Raw genomic sequence first — 24,623 nt, forward strand, 5'->3', positions numbered from 1 at the left:
AAATAGCTCATCCTTAAGTATAGAAAAAATTGGTTTAACAGGAAGAAACATTTTTCCTTTGTCTGCCTTTTTTTCTATGTGTGTAACAACTTTTCTCTATTCTCGTGTGGACTGGTTGCTTTGATTTTTTACTAAACCTTTTCAAAATGAACCCTTTTAGACTGAAAGATTCCTTTTGGTATGTTTTTGGCTCATGCTTGATCCTGCCTTACTTACCAGCAGCTACATCAAGTTTGTCGTTCAATGACAGCAGAGGCAATTTCTTGCCTGATGACCTTGACTGTGGCAAAATCTGTTATGTTTTAGAAGAACCTCCGGACCAGAATGTAAAAATGTACAGTTTTTACAATGCATTAGTCCAAAATGTTGACAAACCTGCAAAAAATCACACAATGGCTAAATGAAATGCTATATTGATTCATATCAATAATACTAAACAGCATATGGCTTAATCTCTCAATATATAAAATTCAATGCCTGTATGTCTGTATGTCTATTGTAAGTGTCTATTGTGAAACAAATAAAATACTATTACATAATATAATGTTTTTGACATGTTTGATAATATTTTAGAATACCTAAGTGATAATATTTTAAAATACCTAAGTGAAACTTCTGACAAGTTATTATTATCTAAAAACTAGCGAATTATCTATACTAATAAAAGGCAAAGCCCTCACTCACTCACTCACTCACTCACTCACTCACTCACTCACTCACTCACTCACTCACTGACTCATCACTAATTCTCCAACTTCCCATGTAGGTAGAAGGCTGAAATTTGGCAGGCTCATTCCTTACAGCTTACTTACAAAAGTTGGGCAGGACATTCTACGCCTAATGGTCATAACTGGAAGCTATTTTTCTCCATTAACTGTAATGGAGTTGAGCTGGAATGACGTGGGGGGGCGGAGTTTCGTGTGACATCATCACGCCTCCCACGTAATCACGTGAACTGACTGTCAACGCAGTACGTAGAAAACCAGGAAGACCTCCAAAAAGCGCTTAAGAAAACATGCATTATATAATTGAGAAGGCAGCGAAACAATAAGAAGCAAGCGAGTGACATATACTACCATATTCATGACTGCTGCTACCTCGGAAAGAAAGCAAGGTGTAAACCTAAACTTTAAATTAAGTTCATAGACAGGCTACCACTGGCGTTTCACATGCCCACAGGTAATGCGGGATACAAGTTTAATGAGAGGACGCAGGATATAAACGAGAGTTTTGATCACTTTATAACTAAGTTAAAATTGTAGGTGAAGGGGTGTGCTTATGCAAATTCCGAGAGACTGTGTTTGTGGGGGATTGACAGTTAAGGGGTGGGGAGTCACGTCATCATCTCCCTCCCATTCATCTCATTTCGCTCTGAGCTGAGCTCCACGGCTAACGCCGTCTTCCGAAGCAACTTCGTCAGACTGCCACCAAATACTCACAGAAAAATCCACAAGTTAATACACACGCTGTCTCTAGAGTTTCTCCACACTGAATCCTCCAGGCACTACTTACAAAAGGTTACATTGACAATCGTGTTATGTTATTTTTAAAATCTTTCCTTTTCTTAGCACAAGCACAGCTGAGAAGCTTCGATGCATGTGCTCCATAACGCGTTAAAAAATAATGCATTTAATCACACTTTGCATTACAAGCAAAGGGAGCTTTTGTCAATGCATGATTTCCTGGTACACCGATTACATTGATCAGCGCATCCCGATTCATTTTACCCTCGCACCACCTTAGTTTGAGAAGAAGTATGAAAAATATGAGGTTAACACAGAAAAACAGATCACCAATTCAAGCTTTATGAATAATCGATTAAGCCATCAATAATTGTTTTGGTAAAGCCATCCTCCTTCCATTTTATAATTTTTCCGCCAATAGCCATGATTAAATGAACGGTAAATAAAGTAAGAGCAAAGCGAGGGTGACTTATTTAGGCAGGCATATATATGACAGCAACACTCATGACAATGTCAATCATGTTACGTTATTATTAAAATGTTTCCTTTTCTTTTTCATTACTTCTTTAACACACTACTTCTCCGCTGCGAGGCGCGGGTATTTTGATATATATATATATCATATAATATATGAATGACCTCCAAAGAGCGCTGAGACTTTTGATATCATGAACGTGTCTGCAAAACTGTGGTCTCCTGCCCTGCAAAAGTCGAGCAGCCAGCGCGCGGCATAGCTGTGCCGGCCTTTGAGGCGCTGACTGCGCTTTTGCCTTAAGTCAAAGTGAGCACTTTTAATTTTTTTCATCCTCCCCCTGCGCTATAGCCCAGACAAGTGCAAACACGGGACCCCTTTTCTACACCACGGCAAAATAATATTAAGGCGATTCACACTTTCTTTTGCACGATATACGATTATGAGGTCCTCAGCTCGGATTATGAAGACACGCACACGAGTGGAGGACTGACAGTGCCATCACAGCCGATTAATGGCGGGGACGTCTCACCAGTCTACACAAGACCCACCGCGACTGTCCCCAAAAGGCGATCATAACGTCAGCGAACACATCTCTATACTATATAAAAGAAAAAGGCAACTTTCCTTTCTTTACACCTTTTTTCCTTCTATCCCAAACCAAAGCCTTTCTCTCTTAACACTGCAGAGGACACAAAACTAATTTTCTTTAAATGCGGTAAGGCACATTACCAGAGGCACAAATTTGAACGTTCACATAGAAAATGTAATTTCTATACCACAGCCGTCGTGTAGCGCCTTTCAAAAGGGATCTACTACCGAGAGATGATCCATATACATTTTAGCTGCTGTTAGTTACTTACCTGTTGTGTTACACAGTCTTTAAAATGTAGTTTACCCGCAACCACTCCAGTAGTGCTCAATGTACCTGTACTTCTTAAAACATTAATGTTTTACTGTTTAATAACTTATAGACTATATTTTATTATTTTTCCCTTGCACTCAGTGACCAAAGCTATACACACACATATAGACACATACAAATATACACACAAGTATATGTATGTGTATATATATATGTATGTATGTGTATATATATATATACACACACACACATACATACATACATACATACATACACACATATATATAATTTGTGTGTGTGTATGTATGTATGTGTGTGTATATATGATGTAGATAGGTATGTATATATATATATATATATGTGTATATGTAGATATGTATATAGATATGTAGATATGAAGATATGTATGTGTATATATATATATATATATATGTATGTATGTGTGTGTGTGTGTGTGTGTGTGTGTGTGTGTGTGTGTGTGTGTGTGTATGACAGCAGCAATCCAAGCTGTGAGAAAATAGTAAAAAGGAGGCGTGTCAGGCGTCGTGGTACATTTTCTGATGCAGCTACGAAAACAACTTCGTGGCGCTGCCGCCAAATACACAAAACAATTACTTTGACAATCATGTTACATTATTTTTAAAATGTTTCCTTTTCTTTTTCATAAATTCTTTAACAAATGACATCGCTGCGAATCGCGGGTATTTTGCTATATATATATATATATATATATATATATATATATATATATATCACAGCGACACTCATAACAGTGACAAAACAATTACATTGACAATCATGTTACGTTATTTTCAAAATGTTTCCTTTTCTTTCTCTTTCCTTCTTTAACACACTACTTCCCCGCTGCCAAGCGCGGGTATATACTGTATATATATAGATAGATAGAGATATATATATATAGATAGATATGAGAACAACATACTGTATATATATATATATATATAGATAGATAGAGATATATATATATACGTAGATAGATATGAGAACAACACTCATATCAATGACAAAACAATTACATTAACAATCATGTTACGTTATTTTTAAAATTTTTCCTTTTCTTTTTCGTACCTTCTTTAACACACTACTTCTCCGCTGCGAAGCGCGGGTATTCTGCTAGTAAATGTATATAGTTAACTACTACTATGAAAGCAAGTAGGACATTTAGTTAAGCCAGTCGATATATTTAGTTTCTGAATAAATAAAATCTAACACATTAGCATAAGGTTACCATACATCTGCAGGTATTCCCATAAGTGACCTCTTTTTTGGTGCCTATTTTTACAAAACTACCAGTTTTCCCAGGTTTTTCACACTGTGGTGCATCATTTGAAAATAAGTTTACCTTTTTCAATTCATATCCTTTTTAAAAAGTTTAATTTATTGTATTTTCTTGATAGACAAAGGTGAATTCACAATAGACATGCTGTAGAACAGTGGTTCTCAGAAGGTGCACAGAGGAACACAACTGTGCATCTTACGGAAGTAAATAAGTAAACATCCTCGCACTGACCCTGAGAACTTACATGAAATTCCAGCACTTGCCTAAAACTCCTTATATGGAGAGAAACTCCAAGGGGAATCCCCTAGCAGACTTTTTTATTATTATTACATTTGTTGTGGTCCTTTTAACTCATGGAATATCTTAATCCTACATATTATCCTTCTGTCCATGTGTTGTTTACTATTCAAGCAAATTCACGTCTATTAACATGTCAATGCAATCAAAACCATTTTGTATTATTATAAATAACTTTAAAACTGTTAATCACACACACACACACACACACAACAGACAGTATAGGAAAACTTTCTGGGTTATCACTAAAGTTTCTCACCTTAGCAAAGCAATGCCACCAGGAAACAAAAATGCCAGCTGGAAGTGTGTTAACAACCCTTGCTTCTGTTTGAGAAAGCCCTGTAGAAACTTATTGTCAGACAAAAACATTCATGCGCCAACTAAACAAATAATTTTTGAGCAACTACTAAAATATTTAAGACAACAAAAACATGGTCGTTTGAACAAAGTTTTAACTCATTTAATCTATTAAACTACAAGTTATTAACTATACCTATATCTAAAAATCTTGTTTTATTTACTTAAAAACATGCTCTGATATAAATTTCCTTTCCTAAATAGACTGTGTATATATATATATATATATATATATATATATATATATATATATATATATATATATATATATATATATATTTATAAGGCAAAACCTCACTGACTGACTGACTGACTCACTCACTGACTCATCACTAATTCTCCAAGTTCCCGTGTAGGAAGAAGGCTCAAAATTGTACACAGCACTTTGTATGGCCCCTGTGTTCTTGTATACATGCCTGACAACATCGGTGCATGCTTCTAATGAGATGACAGATGGTGTTGTGGGGGATCTCCTCCCAGATCTGGACCAGGGCATCACTGAGCTCCTGGACAGTCTGAGGTGCAACCTGGTGGCATTGGATAGACCAAAACATAATGTCCCAGAGGTGTTGTATTGGATTTAGGTCAGGAAAGTGTGGTGGCCAGTCAATGGTATCAATTCCTTCATCCTCCAGGAACTGCCTACATACTCTCACCAGGAATTGTCGTGCACCAGGAGCCACTGTACCAGCATAGGGTCTGACAATGGGTCCAAGGATTTCATCCTGATACCTAATGGCAGCCAAGGTGCCTTTGTCAAGCCTGTAGCGGTCTGTGTGACCCTCCATGGATATGCCTCCCCAGACAATCATTAACCCACCACCAAACTGCTCATGCTGAATGATGTTACAGGCAGCATAATGTTCTCCATGGCTTCTCCAGACCCTTTCACTTCTGTCACGTGCTCAGGGTGAACCTGCTCTCATCTGTAAAAAGCACAGGGCACCAGTGGTGCATCTGCCAATTGTGGTATTCTATGGCGAATGCAAATCGAGCTGCATGCTGCTGGGCAGTGAGCTCAGGGCCCATTAGAGGACATGGGGCCCTTGGGTCACCCTCATGAAGTCTTTCTGGTTGTTTGGTCAGAGACATTCACACCAGTAGCCTGCTGGAGGTCATTTTGTAGGGCTCTGGCAGTGCTCATCCTGTTCCTCCTTGCCCAAAGGAGCAGATACTGGTCCTGCTGATGGGTTATGGACCTTCTATGGCCCTCTCCAGCTCTCCTAGAGTAACTGCTTGTCTCCTAGAATCTCCTCCATGCCCTTGAGACTGTGCAGGGAGACACAGCAAACCTTCTGGCAATGACACGTATTGATGTGCCATCCTGGAGAAGTTGGACTACCTGTGCAACCTCTGTAGGGTCCAGGTATCGCCTCATGCTACCAGTAGTGACACTGACTGTAGCCAAATGCAAAACTAGTGAAGAAACAGTCAGAAAAGATGAGGAGGGAAAAATGTCAGTGGCCTCCACCTGTTAAACCATTCCTGTTTTGGGGGTCATCTCATTGTTGCCCATCTAGTGCATCTGTTGTTAATTTCATTAACATCACAGCAGCTGAAACTGATTAACAACCCCCTCTACTACTTAACTGACCAGATTAATATCCCATAAGTTTCATTGACTTTTATGCTATACTGATTAAAAGTGTTCCTTTAATTCTTTTGAGCAGTATATATATATATATATATATATATATATATATATATATATATATATATATATATATATATATATATATATATATATAGATATGAGAACAACACTCATATAAATGTCAAAACAATTACATTAACAATCATGTTACGTTATTTAAAAAATTTTTCCTTTTCTTTTTCATAACTTCTTTAACACACTACTTCTCCGCTGCGAAGCGCGGGTATTCTGCTAGTATATATATATAGTGGAAATTGCAACGAAAACAGACAGGTAGACATCGTTTAAGCACCCAACACACGTTTATTTACAAAGTACTATTTACAAAGTGACAGCACACAACCAAGTTTCAAACCAAAAGTCCAGGCCTCTCACAATGCCCTTCTCTTTTAGGGTCCGCCTCCACTCCTCTCCTCCCGAGCTCTGTCCTTCGAATGGAGGAAGGCGGCTCCTTTTATATCCATCCGGATGTGCTCCAGGTGCCACCCACTAGCTCCTGCCGGCACTCCCTTGTGTATCGGAAGTGCCGGCTGTGCATTCAGAAGCACTCCGGCTGTCCCTGGTTTTCTTCTACCCAGCACTTCCGGGTGTGGTGGAAGTGCTGAGGGCCAGGGCTTTCCAGGCATCTGGGCACCCCATGGCGGTGACCACGAGTCCCTATAGGGTTGAGCTTCCATGCTTCTTTCCCGCGGTCCCCATAGCACAGGTGCAGAGGAGGTGTAATCCCTCCTTCGGTCCATCCTGGCGTCCGGCAGTACCACCCCAGGCTCGCCACTAACCACTATATATATAATTATACCATCAAATGAATTCTAAAAATTGTATTAGCCCACCTACTAACCCCTGCTCTTGCAGTCATTTGGTTGGCAGTTTTTCATATTACATGCAAGTGTGTACTTAGTCCCTTTATGCTGCAAAAATCAGTCAAGCAGCTGACTTTGCATAGGCAAGAGCAATAAAATTGGAAAGGATGAGAGCAATTGCAGGGAGGTGGTGGTAGAAGTTTTAATTTCTCATTCATGAATTTTGTGTTTTTTGTTTAAGGTTTTGGACGTAACCCAGAGGTTGTGTGAAATATAAGTACGTTGGTTTATGTGTAGGCTTAAAGTGATCATAAGGGGTCCCCTCTATTTTCAGAATGGAATGAGTCCATTGTCTTTAGGTGAGTGTTGTAGAAATGTTTAAAAAGTCCCAATCCCATTAGTTGGGGAGTCAGCAGTGAGGATAACTGTTGCTATTGTGCCTATTCTAAACTGTTTTTAGTGTTGTCAGCCTCCATCACTAAATTCCTTTGGAAGGATAAACCTCCACGAATTAGCTTAAAAACACTACAGAAGACCAAAGATAGAGGAGGGCTGGATCTACCCAACTTCTATCATTATTTCTTAACCAACAGGCTCCAATATATACCAAGATGGTTACAACATAACCCGCTGGATGAGTCCTGGTTAGATGTAGAACAGACACTTTGCAATACTATAGAGCTTTCGGACCTACCGTTTATTAGCTCAAAAATAAGAAAGCATGAAAGCTTTAAAAGTATTAATATCAGTACCTCACTGACAGCATGGTGGGAATATCTAAAAATGACAGAGTCTTCACTAATTCCATGCAGACACACACCCATCTGGAATAATCCTGACATATTGCAAAACAATAAAATGATGAACCTCCCATACTGGAAAAGTAAAGGAATTCTATACATGGAACACATATTTGAAGGATTGGATTTCATTCCATTTAACAGAATAGTCTCCCAATTTGGGATAGACAAGAATAGATTTTTAGAATATCTCCAAATTAAATCAGTAGTTAAAGAAAAATTTAAGCTTAAAGTAGAATTACAAACACCATCAAGGGTATTAGACTTCTGTAATCTCAAACACCCCAAATTACTGTCTAAAGTATATAAAACATTGACCAAAATAGATGATACAATAGCAATTCCTATAGGCAAATGGGAGGAGGATCTATTAGTTAGCTTTGATCAGACTTTCTGGTCCCAAACTTGTTTAAAAACTTTTAAAACGATCAGAAACCCCAATTTACAACTAATTCAATACAAAATTCTACACAGAGTACACTATACAGGTCATCGGATGTTCAGGATGGGATTTGTGCCATCTGACACCTGCACACACTGCACAGACAACATTCCTGACAGTTATATCCACGCACTGTGGTCATGTCCACCTGTTCAGGATTCTGGTATAGAGTATGTGAAGACCTGTCAAAGTGTCTGAAATGTGATATCCCAACTTCCCCCTCATTTTGCTTGCTGGGGAACCTAGAGGATGTCCCGATTGAAACAAATTTGGTTCACGTGGTTCTCACTGCCATATGCATCGCTAAGAAAACTATCCTCATAAACTGGAAAAACAAAGATAATCTTTGCATTAACCAGTATAGAAATCTTTTATTGGATCATATTACACTTGAGACAGCCTCTGCCTCCACTTCAAATCAATCTCTCTGGGCTCCTTTGATCGGTTCCATCACATAGCGATGATGGAGGGTCATTGATATGGTCCTGCGGGATGCTGTGGTTGATGTGGTGGAGAGTCTGAGCTTGGAGTATCTGGAGGATCCCTGGGGTGGGTTCACTAGGGGTCTTGGGCTGGGGGCTGCTGCCCGACTCTGGTGGTGCTTGGGTTACCTCCGGGGGTGGGCTTCTGGTGGTTGTGTGTGGGCCTTAGGGGGGTCTTGACGGTGGCTGCGGTCGCTGCCTAGTGGCTGCAATGCCCCTGGGTTGGTCTGGGTGTGGGCCTGGTGGCTTAGGGTATGGGGCGGCCGTCCCTGGATGGGGATATGGGTGGGGCCTTGGGGATTGGGTCCTGGCATGTACGCTGCGGGAAGAGGGCCGGAACATGCGGCAGTTCCACCATGGGGGAGGGGGATGTCCGGGAGGGGGAGGATCCAGCTTTACCTAGGTGTCTTATGTCTTACTTAATCTGAATGTTGAGTAAATGTGGGGATGGGAGTAAATATTCTGCTGGGGTGGTGTGGGTTGGTGGCCTCAGACTCCGTGGGGCTCTGTGATGCTGCTGCTTCGGCCATGGCTAGATGGGCTGGGGCCTCCGTGCCCCGGGTGGATTATGGGAGCGGATGGGCCTATTGGGGCCAGTAGGGGAGCTGGCTCCCTGGAGGCTCAGGCCCCTCAGTTGTTCCTCCCATCCTCAGACATTTCCCTCCTCCTGCTCCTTCACATCATCACACAAACATGCACATAGGGCCTTGGGGTGTGGGTAAGTCAGGGGTGCGGTATGGATCCCATTTCCGCAGTCCTGTGGCAGCCTACCCCCCAATTTTATTTGCACATTAAACACTTCCACAAAAAACATTCCACACAAATGCACACTTAGGGCCTTGGGAGTGGGCACACTCAACGGCATCCGGTGGGGAAATTTCAGCCTCACTCCGATGCGGTGTCCACTTCCAATTTTAAACTGCACCTAGTCACGGAGAGTTTTGGGGGGGAAGTGGGGCTGTGTGTTGGCATCAGCTGGTGTAGGCCACATGGTGCCGGCACTGCCCGCCCCCCCAACCACAAAATGCACCTTATCAACACACACCAACATTACATTAGAGCAGGCGGAGGGAGACTAGAGGTCTTATTACACCTCTGTTCTCAGTTAGCTGCCCGGGCTGGAGGCTAGGAGTGGGAGCTGGCCGTCTGCCTGTGGTCTGGAGTGGTGGGTTGCTTTGCTCTGCGTTGGACGGGGGTGCCTGCTCACTATTACCCCTGCGGAACGGGGCTAGCTCTGGCGTCCAGGAATGGTTGTACCTCAGGTATGGCAGCACCGGGACCAGGTTAGGTAGGGTGTGTATGGGGAGTGTGAATGGGTGTCTGGCGTACATCCTTGTAAGTCTTGGGTTGTATGTGTATGTGAGAGCATGAGGGAGGGAGTGTATGACTGTGTTTGTGTGTGACTGTATATGTCAGGTGGGGTTTTGGACTCCTCCCCTCTCCTGGGACATCTGGCAATACTACAACATCTTTGCCTACCCTCCCCTGCCTTAAGCATCTGTCTGGTCGCTCCCGGTGGCTGCCTGGTGGGATCTGGTTCCCTGGGCTCTGTTGGGTCCTCGGCGGGGTGGGTCGCCCTTGGGTCCCGGGCTGCTGGGTTTGGCCGTTGATATCTCCCGGGCTGCTGGGTTTTGCCGTTGATATCTCCCGGGACTCTGCCGGCTGCTGGTTGTGACCCCGGGTGATCCTCTGCGCTCTCGAGTGGGGTTGGGGCTTCTCTGGTGACGGCCTCCCTGGGGTCTCCGCTCTGGGGTGACCTCTGGATCTCTGGGCTTGGAACTCCCTCCATCTTCCGCACGTTTTTGGGGCAGGTCTGTGGCCCTTCACACTCACTATTGGATGCTCCTATAGAGAAACCTTACACATACAAGCGTGGCGCACACAGGTGCTCACATGGTGATTTCATAAGTATGACTTGGACATCTTCAGCACATGATCTAAGGTTGTGGTTGGGCCTAAATGCCTTAGTAATAATAACTGTATGATTGTCAGCAAACATTTTTACTTTTATATATCTTCATGTAGCTGATGCAGCAATGTTTTTGTCTTGTGGTTTGTCCCCCCCTCTCTCTTCTGCAGGTCTAGAAGCGGATTCTGGTTCATTTATTGTTTATTCTATACGAAAACCCCCCCTTCCCCCTTTACCTCCATTTCTTCCTTCTCTCTCTTCTTTTTCTTTCACTTTTGTCTCCGTGTCCGGTTCGAATCTTAAAACATCTGAAAATATTTTTAATAAAGTTTTGGTATCAGGCGTGACGTCAGCAGAAGCTGTAACGCTCCACCTGAGAGAAAAACTGTAAGCCTAGTCGCCAGCATTCAGACATCAATTCTGATTGCTTCACAGCCGAACAGGACACGGTAAAAAAAAAACCTCCACCCATGACAGAAAGAGAGCTTGGCCAACAGTCAAGTAAAACATTAACAGTACAAGAACAACAACATTTATTTATATAGCACATTTTCATACAAATGATGTAGCTCAAAGTGCTTTACATGATGAAGAAAGAAAAAAAGACAAAATAGATAAGAATTAAAATAAGGGAACACAAATTAACATAGAATAAAAATAAGGTCCAATGGCCAGGGAGAACAGAAAAAACAAACAAAAAAAAAAACTCCAGACAGCTGGAGAAAAAAATCTGCAGGGATTCCATGTCACAAGACTGCCCAGCCCCCTGTAGGCAATAGTAATATAATAATACCATTGTCTATACAGTAATCCCTCCTCCATTGCGGGGTTTGCGTTCCCCGCATGAAATCCATGAAGTAGAAACCATATGTTTGTATGGTTATTTTTATATATTTTAAGCCCTTAGAAACTCTCCCACACTGTTTATAAATATTCTCCACACATTTATACAGTAAACCCTCGTTTATCTCGGTTAATCCGCTCCAGACAGATAAATGAATTTCTATGAAGTAGGATTCTTTATTTATAAATCTAATATTTTCGCAGTTAGAGCTTAGAAAAACCTGTTTAAGACCTTCTAAATACGTTTTTTAACATAATTAGAGCCCTTAAGACATGAAATAACACTCTTTAGTCAAAAGTTTAAACTGTGCTCCATGACAAGACAGAGATGACAGTTCTTTCTCACAGTTAAAAGAATGCAAACATATCTTCCTTTTCAAAGGAGTGCACGTCAGGAGCAGAGAATGTCAGAGAGAGTGAGAAAAGTTAACAATCAAAAATCAATAGGGCTGCTGGGCTTTTAAGTATGTGAAGCACCGCGATAAAGCGGCCGCAATGAAGGGATCAACGTGAAGGCAGCCTTTCAGCATTTTTAGAAGAGTGTCTGTATCTTCTAAGCAAACAGCCACTGTGCAAACAGCCCCTCTGTCAGGAGCAGAGAACGTCAGAGAGAGTGAGAGAGACAGAGAAAAGCAAACAATCAAAAATCAATACGGGCTGTTAGAGCTTTGAAGTGTGCGAAGCACCGCGAGGGAAGCATATCGTATATCATTAAGGAGTTTTATTTAATACGTAAAACGTGCTCTGATTGGGTAGCTTCTCAGCCATCCGCCAATAGCGTCAACTGGGCAAACAAACTGAGGAAGCATGTACCATAAATTAAAAGACCCATTGTTCGCAGAAATCCGCGAACCAGCAAAACATCCGTGATATATATTTAGATATGCTTACATTTAAAATCCGCGATGCAGTGAAGCCACGAAAGTCAAAGCGCGATATAGCAAGGGATCGCTGTATACTAATATTTATAGAGGTTTGTGTATTTTTTGTTTATGATCTTTCCAATGCACAGTGGTGTAGTTTATCAAGTAAATATTTCACTACATATTGCAAAAATTTGATTTGATAAACCATTAATTGAATTCAAATAACAGCAAGAAGCAATGGTATACTTTTTTCCTAATCTATTCATTTCAGAGGCAGTTTGAGGAGAGATTCTCATGACAGGAGGTCATCCCAGGGGTCAAGCCAATTACCTCTGGGTTAAATATGGCCATGTCAGCAATCTTTAGTATGTCTCAGTGGATAATTCTAAAAAAAATCCTTGTGTGTGTGTGTGATCCTCGTTTGTATGTTCCAGTATTCCTAGCTCACAATGATCCATATGGCACAAGAGTTTTAATGCTAAAGTGTAAAACAAACCAAGACCCAAAATTGTAAAAACCTTGGGGTTTATTGCTGTAAGGAAAGGTAAGAAGTTTGCAAGGTTGAAAAAGTGTGTTGGGCAGCACCAACATGGCATGCTTTCTGGTCACAGATTGATGCCATGGTAAAGCTGTAGATTTTTGCTGGCTGTAGGCCAGAAAAGATTGAATTCAGGGCAGTAAAGTGGTGAGTTTAGCATTCCAATCCACTTCTTAACTCAAGGTAAAGCTAGGTTGTTTCACATAATTCCTTCCCCATGTGCCACCTAAATCACTTCCTGTAATGTTAATATCATACTCACAAATATGACAAATGTCATAATAATTTGACAAAAGTATCTTCTTTTTATCAAAACTGTTTGATCATCAGTGGTATACAAGTATAATGGAGATTTATCTAATGACTATGTTGTATGATAAGTTACAATAAGTGCTCCTTCCATTTTTTTAGTACATTTTAATAATAAGTCAATTATTTAATATTATGAAGACAAAAATCCAACTTACCTTGACTGGCAGTTTTGGAATACTAACAATGATTTTATTATTTTTTACAGACCTTTTAAAGTCTCACTCTTCTGACAGAAATAAAAGTTACAATGAACAGGATCCTCTATTTGCCGTTGGAGGAAAATGGAGTAAATCTGCTGTTGAAGTTGTTTTTGCTACAGAACTGGAGCGTTCTAAACCCCAGGCAGGACTTGATTCTTTCAACAAGCCAAGAAGCAGCTCCTTTTCTTGTTTTGAGGCCAATGACAACACCAATATCTTACAGAATCAGCAAACACATTTGTGTTATACCCAGTGCAACAGTATTACAGAGGTAAATCGGAGTAGACGAGTAACAAACCTGCAGCTACCAAGTCATAGGAACATCACAAATTACAGAGCTCCCTGTTATCAAAAAGAAGGTCTAAATAAAAGTGCTTCTACCTTCTTGAACCAACCAGCTCAGTTGCACAGACATGTTTCTGCAGCAGAAGACATCATCAGATCCTCAAGCCTCTTTAATCAAGTATCTATGTCTGCACCTAATAAGGACAGTCATAAATATAGTAAAAATGAACTTCACCAAGTCAAAGTTACAAGTTGTGGGAGTAGAATAAATATTGGAAAAGAAGATCTCCAACAAATGACTGAAAATTTAAATTGCCAAATGTCAGTTCCTAAAAGATCATGGAGCCAGACGGATATGAAATTTGTTCATATGTCTCAAAGTACAGAATTAATATATCATGGACAATATAATCATATGATTATGAGCCCAAGTCGAGCGAGCCATGGCTTTCCTTTGCATGCAGCTGCAGATTCTAAAAGCCATTTCTGTATGGTAGAAACATGTGTTTGTTGTAGAAAAGATATCAGTGATACCCAATTTGATCTATTTTATCCAAATTGCAATCCTTTAATAAGAAAAAATTTTCAAGATGCTCCTCTTGCCAGAATGCGAATTTCTTCAGGAAGTCTGCAGTTGAATGAAACAGAGGAAAAATATTTCAGTATAAACAACTATGAAGGAATGAGCCCACATCCCACCACCTACCAGTTCTAAATATTTTATATATATATATATATATTATTATTTTGTGATTTTCCTGCATATTACCTATATTATGCTTGTTGCTGCATATTTGCTTTACTTGTAATATGTACAATTGTTTCTAAAACTGCAAATCTTACAAAATACTGCTTGTCAAGAAATTATTACAATATACACTCACCTAAAGGATTATTAGGAACACCTGTTCAATTTCTCATTAATGCAATTATCTAATCAGCCAATCACATGGCAGTTGCTTCAATGCATTTAGGGGTGTGGTCCTGGTCAAGACAATCTCCTGAACTCCAAACTGAATGTCAGAATGGGAAAGAAAGGTGATTTAAGCAATTTTGAGCGTGGCATGGTTGTTGGTGCCAGACGGGCCGGTCTGAGTATTTCACAATCTGCTCAGTTACTGAGATTTTCACGCATAACCATTTCTAGGGTTTACAAAGAATGGTGTGAAAAGGGAAAAACATCCAGTATGCGGCAGTCCTGTGGGCGAAAATGCCTTGTTGATGCTAGAGGTCAGAGGAGAAAGGGCCGACTGATTCAAGCTGATAGAAGAGCAACTTTGACTGAAATAACCACTCGTTACAACCGAGGTATGCAGCAAAGCATTTGTGAAGCCACAACACGCACAACCTTGAGGCGGATGGGCTACAACAGCAGAAGACCCCACCGGTACCACTCATCTCCACTACAAATAGGAAAAAGAGGCTAAAATTTGCATGAGCTCGCCAAAATTGGACAGTTGAAGACTGGAAAAATGTTGCCTGGTCTGATGAGTCTCGATTTCTGTTGAGACATTCAAATAGTAGAGTCAGAATTTGGGGTAAACAGAATGAGAACATGGATCCATCATGCCTTGTTACCACTGTGCAGGCTGGTGGTGGTGGTGTAATGGTGTGGGGGATGTTTTCTTGGCACACTTTAGACCCCTTAGTGCCAGTTGGGCATCGTTTAAATGCCACGGGCTACCTGAGCATTGTTTCTGACCATGTCCATCCCTTCATGACCACCATGTACCCATCCTCTGATGGCTACTTCCAGCAGGATAATGCACCATGTCACAAAACTCGAATCATTTCAAATTGGTTTCTTCAACATGACAATGAGTTCACTGTACTAAAATGGCCCCCACAGTCACCAGATCTCAACCCAATAGAGCATCTTTGGGATGTGGTGGAACGGGAGCTTCATGACCTGGATGTGCATCCCACAAATCTCCATCAACTGCAAGATGCTATCCTATCAATATGGGCCAACATTTCTAAAGAATGCTTTCAGCACCTTGTTGAATCAATGCCACGTAGAATTAAGGCAGTTCTGAAGGAGAAAGGGGGTCAAACACCATATTAGTATGGTGTTCCTAATAATCCTTTAGTTGAGTGTATACTGTAGTGCTTACAGTGTTTAATAAAGTATGTAAGATAAGTAATTATAATAATTAATAAATATTGTTTGTAATGGTGGAAGAACCATTGCATAGTTTTCATGTGACTTGAATTTTTAAGATAATTGTATTATAATAAAGAAACTGTTACTTTTGTAGGACATTGGTACAATAAGGTGGTGGTCATGTGTCATATGTCAATGTGTTCAAGAAAGCAAAAATGTTTTGCTTTACAAAAGACATAGTATATAAAGAAAGTTATGCAATTCCCTTTCCTGTGTTAGAAAGATAACTTTTCACAATTACAAAGCCTGAGGGTTGAGACAAAATTCAAATGTGCAGCATTATTGGCAATAATTCCCACAACTGATTGTTGGAAAAGCCAAAGAAAGATTAAAACACTATTATTTTGAGAATGAAACTCAATGAGATTTAGTGTATTGATTCAGATGATTCTGATTTATATTTCATCTTTTTCATTATAGCAGACCAGTCTTCACATCGAAGAAAATTAAAACTATGAAATGGTTTTCAGGAACAGATTAACTTTGCAGCTTGGCCTGTATTTATAATTATGGATTACTAAATATACTTTCTAAATAAGACCAAACATTAAAATAAATTTGTTTTTTTTTTGTCTAAAATCCATTACTTTGAAAAAACACTGTTTTACTTCTACACTTTCACTTTACATTTTCTTTCCAGTGTTTCAATTCTGAGCACACACACAAAGTCTGGCCCATATGCTAAAACAATGTAATCCATCTCTTTTACACCATATGTTACAATCCCCTCCCCTCCCCCCAAATAATCTTAAAGGTCTTTACCTTTTCTCTGTTGTCCCTTGTTCAAATTGTCTTCTTTGATTCTCCATTCCTCTGTTACTTCTTTCTCACATTTCTGCAATAATCTTTGAATTGTTACATTCTTATTATGCATTATAAATTCATTCCTTTCTAAATCTAAATTAATTATCCCAACGTCCATATTTCTTTCTTTCATTAGATGTACACAATTCCTCAGCACACACACATTATCTATAGCACTCCTACTTGGCACTACACATGCTTGCTCTTCTTTAATCACATGTGCAATCTTTTCTTTCAATCTATTTGCCAAAACTCTTGTTAAAACTTTGTAACCCTGGCAAAGTAGCATTACCGGTCTGCAATTTTTAATATTGTCTGTCTCCTCCAGATTGGGAATAAAAGTTATTATACCCGTCTTCATTGACTCTGTCATTTCTCCATCCCTCAGGATTTCTAAAAAGAGAATAAGCATATACTGTAACCTTTTAATATGTCCCAAAAGGTCACTTAGAAGTCTGTTGATAATCCATCGATTCCTGGCATTTTGCCCCTGCTGCATATTTTAACGACTTTCTCCACCACCTGTATTTCTGTCTCTCGACTTAGCTTTTCCTTTTGATTATCTGTGAAGAACTGATCTATTATTCCCTCTAGCTGTAGTTCGTTGATGCACCCATTGCTTATTCCTTTCTTCTGATACATTTCTTTGTAATGTGTTGTTACTATTTCCATTCTTTCTTTGTTTCCTTTATTTAACATTTCTTTCTTTATCTGTCACTTCTATATTAGCTTTTTTCCTCCTCTCCTTTACTTTCTTGAAAAAATATCTAGAGCGTTTCTCTCGTTCTAACTCTTTACCTCTACTCTGGAGCTTTATCTATCCTTAATTGTTCTTATTTTTGTTTCTATTTTTCATCCTGATCTTCAATCATGTACAATTTTTCCAGTTCATCCTGCAGTGTTTTTACTTCTTTCACCTTCCTACCCGTTTCTTTGCTTTTCTTTTGGAAAAATTACCACCACTCTTTCTGGCTTCCGAACCCATTTTTCAAGGTTTCCCACCCCTTATAGTATTGTATATATTCTTCTTTAATCACTTTGTCCTCTAACATAGTTACATTTAACTCCCAAAGAAAATCTTTTGTCTCATCTTCATTTCCTTTTTTCACTTCCACCTCTAACATAATATGGTTTGAGAAAAGTACTGGCCTTAAATTGCATGTCTTTGGTTTATAATTTTTGTCTATAATGACATAATCTATCCTGGAAGACTTTTCCCCTTGCCCCTCTCCAGGTAAATCATTTTTCCTCTCCTTTTAATTTCTGGAAAACTTTTGTCATTGAAAGTCCTTCATAATTTCTTTTAGTTTTTTTGACGTTCTATCCAATTGTTGGCCTCTCTGCTTTAGTTCACTCAAGCAATCAAAGCCCCCCACAACAATTACATTATTTTCCACAGCCATTGTCATTTCTAGCAGCTTTAACACTTCCATCCTCTGGACAGGTGTTGTTAGAGTGTATATATTGATCAAGTTTATTTCCTTTTGCCAGTTTGATTTTCATCAGTTCCCCCCTTCACTATTTCATCATATCATTTTATTTATATTTCCCTAACCCTGCATTTTTACTTTTGTTTGTCCCTGAAAAGATGGCCCCGCCATCTTTCCAGTCCTCGTTGTATCCTTAATAGGATTTTTTTGAAAGGTAAACCACATTCTTACATAAAAATTAAGTTTACTGGTAAACTTCTCAGAAAGGAGAATATAATTTCCTCCTCTGTTTCCTTTAAATACTTTTCACATTTAAAGTGACTTATTTTAATTTTAATTTTTGCTTTGCGATAGTGTGGTTTACCTGTCCTCCTATTTTTCCCCCTTATTTGATTATATTTCTCTTTGGCTTCTTGGTGGCTTTCCTCTCCATTCTCCATTCTTCTAATCCTTTCATCCCTGAGGCTGACATTCTAAATAAGAGGGATTTGTCCCCATTCCTGTGCTTTTCCTTCCCCTTCGTCTGTTTTACCAGTTATAGCTGGTGACAATAGATCTGGCCCACATTTCCTCTGTAAGCCTGGGTTGCCTTGCATTATCCCCGTATTTGCCTTTATTTCTTCCTGTACTTTCCGACATTACGGCATTACCTAATGAGGAGATACTTTAGCCGTTCTGATTAGGATTTCCATTATTTCTTCAGTATGGAATAGAATATTTTGTGAGCACTGCTCTAGTCTCCTTTCTACATTCTGATTACCTGTCTTCTCCTCCTTAAATGTTAGAAAGTCATTTTCTCCACCACTCTTTCTCTCTTCTTCTTCTTCTTCATACCCTCTTTCACCCCTTACTGTAGTATTTAAGTGCTCTGTTTCACCACGTTTCCCCATTTCACCTCCTTGGATTCTTTCCTTTCTATTTCTTGGTTTTTCTGTTCTTCCTTAGACTCCTCATCTAAGAGTGCTATCACCTTCTCTCTCATCTTGACAATGTTGGCATAGGAGACCTGACAGTCTCTGAAGACATGCCCCTCCTGTCCACATAGATTGCATTGTATTGGCTTCCTACACTCCTTGTACTATGGCCCCCCTCTTTACAATTTCTACATTTTATTGTCTCACATTCTATAGCTTTGTGCCCCTCATTGCCAAACCTTCTACATACTTGTGTTTGGCCTGGGTAAAACATGTCCTCTTACTGTACCAATTTATATGACTGGGGGCAAATGTATCACCTTTTCCATGTCATCTTTACTCAACACTACATCAAATTTTTATAATCTGTTCTTTATCCCATCATTATCTGTCATTTGCATGCTAGTTTTTATGTTACAGAAATGTAAAAACCAAATAGAAATATCTTCCATTTTAACTTTCTCTGCATACAGAATAACATTTACTTTCTTTTTAATTCTGTCACTCAAAGGTAAGATCAGAATTTTTTTCCCTCCCTCTTCCATCAACAGGTATCCATGAAACAGGTCTCCCAAAAACTCCTAGTTGTTGACTTTCTTCTCTTTCCAATTCCAAATTGATAGCTTCATCAACTGGTCTAAATGTTGAACTGCTAAGTTGTAATGCTACCACCATCTTGCTCCCCTAAGCTTAAATCGCCGTGCACCAAGGAAAACAACAAAACTGGATGATGGACATGCCAACCTATACTGCCCTAAATCCAAGGCCGTGGGGCGCTCCCTACACCTGACATGGGAGAACCACATTGGTGATCATGGTATGTCCCCTACCAGGTATGTATAAAATAAACAGGTGATTCACTATTTATCAGAATTTGCTGCCAAGATGTAATTCTGCTTACCTACGGCCGGCCTGGTGGGGATATTCAGAGAAATTTGCTTCTGGCACTTGGTACTTTGCCAGATTAGTTGCACCCAGCAGATGTGGTTGATATGAGGACAATAAAAGAAACACATGAGAATTAAAGGATATGGGCGTTAAACATTCCTTAAAGGCAACATATCATTTGCATTGGCCAATGAAAGTGATCTCTTATTGGCTAACTTAGACATTCAGTCCCTTCTGAATTCTGGGCAGAACCTCTTGAATACTGAGGTCATGCCTCAGGCTGGAAAAGTGATTCCCACCCACCTTGGCCACTGCACCCAAACATCCATTTAAGAAGACTGATGAAGAAGTTTATTAGATATGCAACTAGCAGGAATTTGACCACAATTTTAACCAAGAAGACACCAAACTATGGCTGGCCTGGCAGAGGCACTCAGAAAAATTTTCTCCCATTGTGTGGTACTTCAGCAGTTTGAGGACACCCCTATAGGGATAAAGCAAAAAGGTGGCTAAAACCCAGTAGATGTAGGTAAAATGGAAAAAAGAGGAAAGACCCAAGAATAAAAGGGTATAGGTGTCCTTGTTTGCATTGACCAATGAAAGTGATCCCAGAATTATGCCTCTTTCAATATGCAAATCAATATAAATAGCCCTTAAGCTCAGCGTTCTGTGAAAAGAAAATGGGAAAAGCACGGGGGAAATATAAGAATTTCAGCAAATACCAAGTGGAGGCAAAGGAAAAACATACTATTTGTTGATTTAAGCAGTGGTATAATCAACAAAAGGAAGTTGATCGAGTAACATAGTGTGTTGGAGAAACTTGAAAGCTCAAGTTAACAAAGTCGCACAGTGCCGGAAATAAAAAAAAAGTCACATATCAAAGTCGCCGTGAAAAGGCGAGTTGTAGCCCACCATCTGAGTGTCATATGAAAGCTCATTAGGGTACAGACAAAAAAAAAAATAGGCACACAGTGGGAAAAAGCATGAAATGTCAACTTTAATATCTAAATTTCCACTTTAATCACATAGTTTATTTTGTCATTAAAGTAGAACATCATAAACTTCATCTTAAAATCGTTTAATTTACTAGTTTCTCAAATCCCATTGTAACTAAAGTAGCAAATTAAATGCTTTGTTTTGTATTTGATCTTCTATGAGTTCTATGTATGTGAATCACTATGTGCTTCCGTTCTTTCTCTTTCTCTGACAGGACACAGAATCCATTACATTCGTGATATAACAGCTCTCTGAATAATTAAAAAACTGAGATGTATACATGATATCATTTTCATGATGATTGGAATGAAAGCATGTTATTAAACATGGGAACACAGTGGCGCAGTGATTGCTCATGTCTTAAACAAGATGCTGCTGTGCCATGTGCGACCTTTGATGAAATAATTTATTGCAGCAGTACTGTCTAACCTCCAATTCCTGTCCTTACTTTCTCCAAATACCCAATCGCCTCAGAATCAGCTCTGTAATAGATATTAAGCCATCTGTAAGCTTACAATGACGATTCTTCAAAACTTTTAAGGAACATTGAAATATCTTCATAGTTCGTGTTTAATTATTCTATATGTCTATCCTTCCAGTGTCACACCAGCCTCAGCAAATATACAACGCGAGGCAGGAACAATACGTGAACTTGCTAACGCTGCGGCACCGTGTCCTCACATGTTTAATTATTAACAATACAGATTATTTAAATGAAGTTGAAGTTTTATCTGTATAATATAATCAACATATTTTGCTGCATTTCATCTTAAAAATGATATCGTCATCATATGTAAATAGGCGCTTTATAAAGTGGCGCAGGTTCTGCAATATTATAACTGTAGTACAGTGGGGTAATTGTACTTATAAGTACAAACAGTTCTACAAGGAGCACTTGATGGGCTGATACAGTGCATTTATAGTTCTTGGGATGAAATTGTTTCTGAACCGCGAGGTCTGTACAGGAAAGACTTTGAAACATTTTGCCGTGGCTGAGGCAGCATGTGCTTGATGCTGAATACCGATAATTCTCATTGTGATCAGCTGCTTCTGTGATTCCCCACTCAGATACAGTGATAAAAATACTCTGAGTGGTGCAGTGAGAGTAATATGGAAAAAGATGATCCGCTGTGGCAACCCTTAATGGGAGCAGCTGAAAGAAGAAAAGAAGGTGCAATGACAGTAACAACACTAAAGCAGCTATAGTATTTGGAATACTATGGCTATTCCCTGGACCATTATATTGTTACAGGTTAATTACAATCAGATGCATTACACTAATAAACAATATGCAGCCGTGTCAGGAATGTGGATCAGTTTCAATGTACTTATAAAGCCGTGCCAGTAAAATAAAAGAGTAACCACACAGGAACAGTAGCATTGCTTTGACGCTGGGTGCCGCCAGTCTGCACAACCAAGCAGAGAACTTGCGTATGACAGGGTATGAGGTACCGTGGAAATGTGCGTGGCTTTACGGCAAGTTTAGGTTTTATACATCGCGATTTGAACGTGGAAACGTTCTTACGCAACATTTCTGTGCATACGCATCGTTTATACATGAGGCCCCAGGTGGTGATCAGTTGAGAGCTCCGCCCCTCCCTTCACCCAAGTGTCTGACGAAACGACCACAAAGTCGATCATTGAACTGAAGCCTAGGGTGTCCTGGTGCCAAGTGCACATATGAACACCCCTATGCTTGAACATGGTGTTCATTATGGACAATCCGTGATGGGCACAGAAGTCCAATAACAAAACACCACTCAGGTTCAGATCGGGGGAGCCATTCCTCCCAATCACGGCCTCCAGGTCTCACTGTCATTGCCCACGTGAGCATTGAAGTCTCCCAGCAGTACGAGGGAGTCCCCAGAAGGTATTCCCTCTAGCACCCCCTCCAGGGACTCTAAAAAGGGTGGGTACGCCAAACTGCTGTTCAGCGCATACACACACACAACAGTTAGGACCCATCCCCCCACCCGAAGGTGGTGGGAGGCTACCCTCTCGTCCACCGGGGTAAACCCCAATGTACAGGCTTCAAGTCGGGGTGCAATAAGTATGCCCACACTCCCTCGGTGCCTCTCACCGGGGGCAACTCCAGAGTGGTAGAGAGTCCAGCCCCTCTCAAGGAGATTGTTTCCAGAGTCCTAGCTGTGCGTCGAGGTGAGCCCGACTACATCTAGCCAGAACCTATCAACCTTGCGCATTAGCTCAGGCTTCAGAGAGGTGACATTCTATGTCCCAAGAGCTAGCTTTTGTAGCTGAGGATCGGACCGCCAAGGTCCCTACCTTCAGTCACCACCCAACTCACACTGCACCCAAACTCCTTGGCCCCTCCCATAAGTGGTGAGCCCATGGGAAGGGGGACCCACGTTGCGTCTTCGGGCTGTGCCTGGCCGAGCCCCATGGGTGCAGGCCCGGCCACCAGGCACTCGCCATCGAGCCCCACCTCCAAGCCTGGCTCCAGAGGGGGGCCTCGTGACCCGTGTCCAGGCGAGGGAAGACGCCGTCCAAATTTTTTATTCATCATAGAAGGTCTGCTGAGGGATCACACTCTTCATCCTCCCTGGAAAAGTCTATTCGGGGGCTCTGGAGAGGAGGGTCCATCGGATAGTCCAACCTCAGATTCAGGAGAAACAGTGTGGTTTTCGTCCTGGTCGCGGAACAGTGGACTAGCTCTACACCCTTAGCAGAATCCTGGAGGGTGCATGGGAGTTTGCCCAACCAGTCTACATGTGTTTTGTGGACTTGGAAAAGGCGATCAACCGTATCCCTCAGGGAATCCTGTGGGGGATGCTCCAGGAGTATGGGGTACTGGACCTCCTGATAAGGGCTGTTCGGTCCCAGTACAACCAGTGTCAGAGCTTGGTCCGCAATGCCGGCAGTAAGTCGAACCCGTTTCCAGTGAGAGTTGGACTCCGCCAGGGCTGCCCTTTGTCACTGATTCTGTTCATAACTTTTATGGACAGAAATTCCAGGTGCAGCCAGGATGTTGAGGGGGTCCAGTTTGGTGGACTCAGGATTGGGTCACTGCTTTTTGCAGATGATGTTGTCCTGTTTGCTTCATCAGGCCATGATCTTCAGCTCTCTCTGAATTGGTTCGCAGCTTAGTGTAAGGCGGCTGGGATGGGAATCAGCACCTCCAAATCCGAGACCATGGTCCTCAGCCGGAAAAGGTTGGAGTACCCTCTAAGGGTTGGAGGCGAGATCCTGCCTCAAGTGGAGGAGTTCAAGTATCTCGGGGTCTTGTTAATGAGTGAGGGAAGATTGGAGTGTGAGATCGACAGGTGGATTGGTGCAGCGTCCACAGTGATGCGGGCTCTGCATCGGCCTGTCGTAGTGAAAAAGGAGCTGAGCCGTAAGGCAGAGCTCTCAAATTACCAGTTGATCTACATTCCTACCCTCACCTATGGTCATGAGCTATGGGTAATGACTGAAAGAACGAGATCGCGAATACAAGCGGCTGAAATGAGTTTCCTCCGCAGGGTGTCTGGGCTTTCCCTTAAAGATAGGGTGAGAAGCTCAGTCATCCGGGAGGGGCTCAG

General features: G+C 40.9%; 1 protein-coding gene across 2 annotated transcripts in view; it reads left to right on the forward strand.

The window, feature by feature from the left end:
* Window positions 1–14,825, forward strand: part of LOC120537112 (FERM domain-containing protein 7-like) — a 292,132-nt gene extending 277,307 nt beyond the window's left edge. For both annotated transcript variants that reach the window (XM_039765773.1, XM_039765774.1), the window contains one exon: window positions 13,609–14,825. In XM_039765773.1, the coding sequence (XP_039621707.1) occupies window positions 13,609–13,617 (9 nt within the window). In that variant the 3' untranslated portion in view covers window positions 13,618–14,825. The remainder of the gene's footprint in view (window positions 1–13,608) is intronic.
* Window positions 14,826–24,623: the final 9,798 nt, after the last annotated feature.

The sequence above is a fragment of the Polypterus senegalus genome, chromosome 10 (assembly GCF_016835505.1).
Source record: "Polypterus senegalus isolate Bchr_013 chromosome 10, ASM1683550v1, whole genome shotgun sequence".
Classification (NCBI taxonomy): domain Eukaryota; kingdom Metazoa; phylum Chordata; class Cladistia; order Polypteriformes; family Polypteridae; genus Polypterus; species Polypterus senegalus.